General features: G+C 54.9%; 1 protein-coding gene across 1 annotated transcript; it reads left to right on the top strand.

Annotated features, from left to right (window-relative positions):
* The first annotated feature begins 1,133 nt into the window (after positions 1–1,133).
* IL9R (interleukin 9 receptor) lies at positions 1,134–5,270 on the top strand. Its single transcript, XM_006873912.1, has 8 exons — positions 1,134–1,326; positions 1,510–1,621; positions 1,714–1,892; positions 2,008–2,153; positions 2,635–2,833; positions 3,174–3,279; positions 4,198–4,282; positions 4,854–5,270. The coding sequence occupies exons 1-8, from the start codon at positions 1,134–1,136 to the stop codon at positions 5,268–5,270; spliced, it is 1,437 nt and encodes a 478-aa protein (XP_006873974.1).
* Positions 5,271–8,197: the final 2,927 nt, after the last annotated feature.

The raw sequence follows: 8,197 nt of genomic DNA, 5'->3' as shown, positions 1-8,197 counted from the left end.
CGGCTTTCATGCACAGCTGAGGGACAGTAGAGGTCTTCCTTCTCATCCCTGTTATTGGGAGTTGGCCCCAAGGGCATGTGGGCAGCCTACCCAGGTATGTGGGTGTTGGTAGTGGGCACTGGTGTGTTTGCTGCCTGGTAGGGTATTCCTGAGGATGTGTGTCTCTGAGGGGGTGCACACTCTGAGAGTTCAGGCTCTCAGGCTAGGGATTTTGTGAGGGGGTGGTGCAGGCCCTGAGGACAGGGGCCTTCTGAGGGGTGTTGGTGTTTGGTGAGGGTGCGTATACTTCCTAAGTGCACATGGCTCCATGCAGGCTCCGAGCGGGCTCCCTGAGACCTGCGTGCTGTGGTCTGTTGCACAGCGCTCCTTTTGTGCCTCCTTATCATGCATCGGACTTGCATAACCAGACGGGCTGCCTTCCTGCTTTGGGTTTATCAGTGCGCCATCTGGAGCTGCAAAGGGGTTGATAGGGTGCCTCCCTAGCACCCATGAACTTCCTGATACCCAGCCTGGTTCCTGGGGCTTGCCTGGGGTGCTCTTCTTGCTGGGATACCCCAGGGCAGGGCCAGTTTAGAAGGACAATTTCTTTCATGAACCCCCTGCCGTGTCACCCTCTACCCTCCTGTGCAGAACTCAGGGGAGAGACAGACAGGAGGGGGTGTGGGTCTCTCTCTCACAGTCCTCTACCTCACATGACTGTTAGGAGAATTGAGGAGATACATTACCCATAAGCTCCTGGTACTCACCGTTGTGATCCACAATGATCCGCCTGCCTCCCCTGCGGGGTGGGACGTGGGCACAGTCAGGAGCCTTCTCAGAAGACACGGAGATAGGACTCCTTTCCAGGAGTGTGGCAGCCATGAGTCTGGGCAGGTCAGGTGACTTGAAAATGGGAGTTTAATAGATGAAATTGCAATGGTGGTCCCACCTGCCTCAGGCGTAAGCCCTCTGAACGCCCCAAGGGAAACATCGGATGGGAGAGCATGCTCACAGAAAGGAGTTCATAGGGAGCACTTTGTGAAGAGGACTCTGCAGGGAGCATCCTCCATGGGGAGTACTTCTCAGGGAAGACCTCAGAGGAGTTCCCTTAATGATGAGCTCCCCACAGAAAGCATCTCTCAGTAGCACCCCTCATGGGGAGGACCTCACGGGGAGCAATCTTTAAAGGGAGCACCTCATGGGTGGGATGTCTTGCAGGCTGGACCTTGCAGGGTGAAGCCCTAATGCAGGAAGTGGGCACCTGGCTCCTGGTCTGTACCTGTATCTGTACCTGCGTCTGCTGGGGAGCCTGTCCCCCAGGTGAGGACCAGTTGCTTGGGTGGGTGGGTCTGTGATCTTTCAAGACTGTGTGTGGGTGCATTGTCTGTGGGGCCTGGCCCCGGGATCTGCCTGGATTCAGTCCCGCCGACCTTGCCCCCCAGGACATGCTCAGTGTGAGGGTCCCCATCCTTGCCCTCAGTGAATTATCCTAGGACCCTTCCTGCCACAGCCTCTCGGTCACTGTCCCAGGGCCTGGGCTTGGCGCTGTTACCTGCCTTAACAACAACATCCTCCGGATTGACTGCTACTGGGCAGCCCTGGCACTGGTTCAGGACACTGACCCCTTTCTCCTCCTCACCAGGTGAGGGGAAGGGCAGGCACACGTGGGTGGGAGCAGGGGTTGGGGTTGGTCTCCACAATACTGCTGTGAACAGATGTGTCTTCCCTTTGTAGCCACCACGCCCCAGGCAGCAAACACAGGTGTGTCTTCCGAGCTAGTGCCTGCTCTGTGGAGCTGCCTCCCGAGGAGGTCCTGGTTCCTAGTGACAGCTTCACCATCACACTGCACTGCCATGGTGCTGGGCAGGAGCAGGTCAGCCTGCTGGAGGCCCAGTATCTGCCCCGGAAACACGGTGAGGGGAATGGCTTCAGCCCGTGACCCCCCCCCCCCCATTCTGTCAAGTGAGGCCCAGCACTAGACCTGGGAAGGGCCGGTGCTGCAGCCTCATGTGCCTCCCTCGGTTCCAGTCAAGCTGGACCCCCCATTTGACCTGCAGAGCAACGTCAGTTCTGACTACTGTGTGCTGACGTGGAGCATCAACCCAGCCCTGGAGCCCATGGGTGGGCTCTTTGCTTATGAGCTGGCCTTCAAGAGACAGGAAGAGACCTGGGAGGTAAGGCTGGCCTGCTTCCCCTGGCAGACAGCCCACCCACACTGGGAGATATTAGCATGGAGCATGGGGGGATCTGGTATGAGGACCAGGGATGTGTGCCTGCACGTGTGACCAGGGGAGTGTCCTGCATGGATATGCGTGTGTGCTTGTGTGTGTATAGGCGTGATGTGTAGGTGTTGGGCTCTTCACACCCAGGAACAGCTCCACAGGAGACAGCTGACAGTCTTGGAAACCCAACAAGCTCCTTCTGAGTCAGAGTTAGGGTTAGGGTCAGGGTCAGGGTCAGGGTCAGGGGAGAGCTGACAGTCTTGGAAACCCTATACAGGTCTCTTCTGAGTCAAGGTTGGCTCGATGACAGTGGGGTTGGTATGCACAGGTGTACCTTAGTGTCTGTGTGCATGTCCCTGTACACCCTTAAGGACTGACCCCAACTGGTCACCTCTAGTCCTTCCAGCGATTTCTATCTGTCCCAACCCCACAGTGGGCCCAGCACAAGGACCACATTGTCGGGGTGACCCGGCTCACCCTGGAAGCTGTGGAGCTGGACCCTGGCTCCACCTATGAGGCCAGGCTGCGTGTACAGATGGCCCAGGAAGAGGGCACAGCTGAGGAGGAGCACTACGAGGGCCCCTGGAGTGAGTGGAGCTCATCCGTGTACTTCCGTGCTCCCCCAAGAACAGGTGAGGCAGCTCCCCTGCCTGCTCCCCTTACTCTGGAACCCCTCCCTGAGGTCTTCACCCTCACCCCCAAACTGCAGAGACTCCCGAGACCCGCTAGCTCCCATAGGAAGTGAACGTAGCTATGTGTGGACTGTGTCCTTTGCTCTGGGCGTTGGATACCACCTTTTACGTAGGGTGACTGGACCCATGCCTGCACACAAGGTACTGGGAAGTTCCGACCTTGACACCCAAATTGCAGGTGGGGAAACCGAGGCAGGAAACAGACTTTCCAGTGGCCCCAACCCTGCCCCCTAGGCCCCCACGCCGCGGCTGCTCACAGCCCTGGCCCCATTGCTCACAGACCCCCGGACTCCACCCTGGGGATGGCCAGACAACACACTAGTGGTTGTGCCACTCTTTCTTCTGCTGACGGGCCTGACCTACCTTCTGTTCAAGCTCTCACCCAGGTATGTGAGCTGAGTGTGGTGGTGGGGACAGGGGGCCAAACTTGCAAGCCTTGGATGTTCCTTTGTTTCTCCCGTCCAATCTCTGGTCTTTGATGGCACTGAGCCCAGCGGGGCTCCCTGGTTACCAGAGGAAGAGGTGACTGGCAGCAGCCAGGACTTTGATGAGGGACCCCAGTGATGAGGGGCACTCAAAGTTCCCCATCACATGCCTGGTTTCCCATTTTGGCTTGGCAGTTTTCTTTCTCTTCTATGAAAACATTTTTGGACACTTGGTGTGTCTCACTCAGGCCCTGGGCTGGGGTGGGGGTGGGCACAGAGAGCAAGATACAGGGTGTCACATTATAGGGGCACAGGGGAGGCCTAGTCAGGTCAAAAGTACCAGGTGGTAGGTCAGAACCCAGCATGCAGAGGCAAGAGGAGGCAGGACAGCTGGACAGAAATGTGGCTAGGGCTTTCCTTGGAGCATAGAAAGTGCTGGAAGAAGGGTCTCTTTATGCTTCTAGAGGGATGGTTGGTGTACAGGGGACAAGGGGGCCTTCATGGAGGTGGGCATGGGTATCCAGAGGGAGGTGATCCTGCCTGAACTGGCAGGGGAAGTGGAAGGGAGGAGGGCTCTAGGGTGAGAGATGGGAGGTGGTAGTTGGACTAGGATGTATTGGGTGGGAGTCTCAGACCAGGTAGGGCAGGCAGCTGGGAACTGTCTGTGATAGAGGCTGAGGTGGTCACTGTATTCCCAGGGTACCATTGTGATCTCAGTGTGAAGATACATGCCCAGTACAGACCAGGTCCACGGAGGTCACCTACAAGTGACCTCTCTCTGGACACAGCCAGAAGGCAGAGGCAGGACAGAGTTAAGAGTGAGGGGGTGGTTTTGTAGGGTCATCTGGCTCCAGGGCTGACCGTCCTCTCCTGACACAGAATGAAGAGGGCCCTCCAGCAACATGTGCCCTCTCCAGCTGCGTTCTTCCAGCCTCTCTATGCGGTGCACCATGGGAATTTCCAGGTGCGTGCACAGCTGGTCCTGAGGTCCGGAGGCCCAGGATGTGGGCTCAGGGTCTCTGTTGGTGCTTTGAACTTTTTTTGTATAGCTGATGGGTTGAAATTTACAGTGTTTCAAATGTGCAAAGATCTAGCTTTCTGTATTTCCTGTTTCTTTCTGTCCTAATGGCTCCAATCCTGGTTGAAGACAGTGTGTAGGGTTGGTGGTTAGTTCAGAGTGCTAGCCTTGGCAGGGTACGTGCCTCCTTGGCCCCTGGGTACAGGTGGCACCACTGCCCTGTTTGGACTCTGCATCCCCCACAGCGTCCTGTGGGGACACACATGGCAGCACATCAGACACCTGTGTCCATCTCTAGGAGTACCAGGGCTGGAGTTCTGAGAAGGCCAAGACAGGGGGCTCCTGTCTCTGTATGGATATGTACATGCTTAGGTGGGGGTGCAGTGCTGAAAGGGGGGTCCTCTGCCCTTTGTACCTATCACCATCTGCACCATGTGGATGAACTGCTGAGGGGCAGAGGCTGGAGGTCCATCTCAGGGCACTTAGTCTAACCCTCTCCCACCATACTGTATTCCAGACCTGGACAGGGGCCCACCGAGTGGGTCTGCAGCTGAGCCCAGAGGGTGCCATCACCCAGCCGGGAGCCCCAGGACCCAGCTGCCGAGAGGCTGTGGCCTTGCTCATCTGGTCACCTTCCTGCTTGGTGGAGGAGAAGGGCCCATCTGCCCTGGTCTCAGAGGATGTGATACCAGCAGGGGTCCTGGAGTGGGGGGAACAGCCATCCACCTATCTGCCACAGGAGGACTGGGCCCCTGTGTCCTCCACCAGGCCAGGCCCCCCAGACTCAGAGGGCAACAGTGATGACTACTGCACCCTGGGCTACTATGGGGGATGCCAGCCCTCAGCGCCCCCAGGATTCATGCAGAGTCCTGCTTTGGTCTGCGGGCTTTCTTGGGACCAGGGGGATCAGGGGGACCTGCACAGAGGCTCCTAAGTGGGAGCTGGTCAGAGTGGGAGTCAGGGCCCCAGCGAAGGGGCTACATGAGCACCTTCTACTGTCAGCAAACTGTGGGTCTGTCCTCCTCTCACTGCTATAGAGAGGGCCCTCGGCAGCACCTATTCATGCCTAGTGTCCTCTGTCTACTTGGGTCCCACAGCCGTCTCCTAGCCTTGATGCCCCCACCAGTTACCACAGGTGGGTTATCCTAACCAGCTGATGCCTCATCCCTTGCACCTTCCTGAGATTAGAGGACACAGTGGCTGCCCCATACTGCAGAAGGCTGCAAGACTGGAAGGAGGGGCTGGGGGGAGGGGTCCTCAGGAGGTGTGCAGGGGTGGGATCTTTGGGTGTCAGCAGAATAGGATGCTGGTGACAGGCTTCAGGAGGCCCCTGTCCCCCACCCCCCCTGCTCCCGGCCCTCATCCTTCCCTGGCTCCACAAGGTCAAAAATTGGGGCCAGAGTGCTCATGCCCAGCAACAAGCAGAGACAGTAGATGGAGCAGAAGGTGCCCCAGCCTCTAGGGGCACATGGTCCCTTCAGGGCTCAGGAGGGCTGGCTGCTGGGCTAGGGACTGGGGGCTGCTTCTCCTCCCAGGGAGGAACTGGGGTCTGGGGAGTGGAAGGTTTGAACTGGAATGCTCTCGGTCCCAGTTGGAAGGAGCACTTGCAATCCTTTATTCCTAATGGGCAGCACCCTTGTGTGCATGTGAAGCCCTGGGGTTCAGTGGAGGTGGGACAGGCCCCCCGAGTGTGTCTGAGGCAGGCAGGGGTGTGGGCGGAAGTGTGCTGACCAAATCTAAAAGTATTAGCGATGAATCCACTTCCTGGAGCCCACGGGGTAGCCCCAGGATGGTGTATTTATAACAGCAGCTTTGTGACCACCTGCAGCTCGGATACAGCGGGGACACGCCTCTTGTGTGGTGGGGATGCACGTTCTTTGTCTGACCACAAACTCCCCCGACTGTCCCATTTGGAGACTGTGTCTGGAAGTTGGACCCTGGCATCCTGAGCTCTAGCCTCCACTCAGGGTGACGGCACTTTGCAGGTGGCATTCAGAGAATGCTAGATTGCCCTGAATGAGCTGGGATGACGCTCTGAAACTTGTGCCAAGACAGGGTTATAGTCCAGCAAGGGGCTGGAGGGCCATGGTTACAGAACAGCTGGTGGCTGAGGTGTGAAGAGTGTGGCTGTGTGTCCAGACTTTGGCTGGACAGTGAAGGATGTTGGACATCACCAGCTGAAGGTGTGCAAAGATTTGGTTCTTGCTTTCTGTTTGTTTTTAATTGAGGCAAAAATCACATAAGATTAACCATTTACAGTGATTGCCAATGTTATGTAAACACCACCTCTATCTACCTTTAAAACATGTTAGTAACTCATTTCTCCCTGTCCCTAGCCCCTGGTAATTGTGGATCTAATTTTTGTCTCTGTGGATGTGTTTATTGTGGGTGTTTTAAATAAACAGAGTTACATAAAATGTGGTCGTCTGTGTATGTTGTCTTTCAGTTATCACAATGATTTCTAGGTTCATCCATGTTGTAGTGTGGATCAGAACTTCATCTCTCTTTATGGTTTCAGAGTTGGGTTCTGGTTCAGCCTTACAGTTAGGTCTTAGGGTTTGGAGTTTGGGTCTGGAACAGGCTTAGGTTTCTGATTCAGGCTTAAGTTCAGGTTTAGGGTCTTGGTTCCGATTTAGGTTCAGCATTTGGGTTCAGCTTTAGGGGTCCTGGATTCCGCTTTAGGGGTTATGGGATAGGGGTTTGAATTAAAACTTAAGAATTAGGTTAGGGTCAGGTTTAGGATTAGGGTATGGTCAACCTTGCTCACTGTACCAAAGCGTTGAAGTGAGATCTAAGTTGCCAAGAAAGATACAACCTATTTGCAGGCCTTGGGTGGGACAGTCATGTTAAGAAGCTCTGCCTCAGTAGTGGGCACTGGTTCCCCTTAGCCAGCGGCTCACTCCCTGACTGTTCTCTGCATGCTGGGAACAGATATAGAAATGGCATTGCTCAGGACCCATATAAACACACACACTTGGCAGCAAGCAGGACAAGGAAAGTTTACTGTGTACCCAGAACAGTAAGGGTATTTCCCCGAATGGGAAGAAGGAGAAGCTGGAAAGAGGAATGCTTAGTTCCCAACATTCATATCAGGACTGTTGCAGGCTTGAGACGAGGTGGGAGTGCGGAGGCCCCGTGATAGGTGGTTAACCACTTTCCCCAAATCAGTATTCTGGGTAGCTTTGAGTCTTGTGTATTCAAGTCCTGGTTCTTACACTTATTTCGAATGAGGCCATGTTAATGAGGCCGTACCAGTATAGAATATGTCCAGCAAAGACAAACACAGAGCAGACAGATGTCATGTGAGTGCTGTCTACAAGCACAGAGATGCCAGACTCGCCTGGAGTTGTTGTTAAGTGCTGTTGAGTTGGTTCTGGCGCATAGTGACCCTGTATAGGGTTTCTGAGGAGTGTCTTGTGGGTTTGAGTTGCCAACTTTTTGTTTAACAGTCTTGTCCTGATCCTAAAGCGCTGATCCAAGGGGAGCCGGTAGTCACTGGAACTAGTAGTGAGGCCCATGCTTTTAGGGGAAATCAGCACAGGCGAGACCCTGGTTTGGGATTTTGCCGACAGAATTGTGAGAAAGTGAATTTATTTTCTTTACTGCTACCCATGGTGGAATTTCCGTTATGGCAGCGCAGTGTCACCAAGATAGAATTTGGTAACAGATGGTGGGTTTCTCTAACAAACACCTCAAATGGAGCTTCCAGATTCAGACAGCTAGCTCCTTGTAGAAATGAGTCAGTGTAGTTTGTGGGTCACAGCACAATACTGTCCGATATACGGCTGGAAGGTCTGGGTTTGAGAAACCAATCAACCAAGAAATCAAACCAATCTGTCAGTGAATGAACCAAGCCAGTCA

Source organism: Chrysochloris asiatica, unplaced genomic scaffold, assembly GCF_000296735.1.
Source record: "Chrysochloris asiatica unplaced genomic scaffold, ChrAsi1.0 scaffold00257, whole genome shotgun sequence".
NCBI lineage: Eukaryota > Metazoa > Chordata > Mammalia > Afrosoricida > Chrysochloridae > Chrysochloris > Chrysochloris asiatica.
The sequence above is the reverse complement of the archived record's forward strand: the minus strand, read 5'-3'. Positions and strand labels throughout refer to the sequence as shown.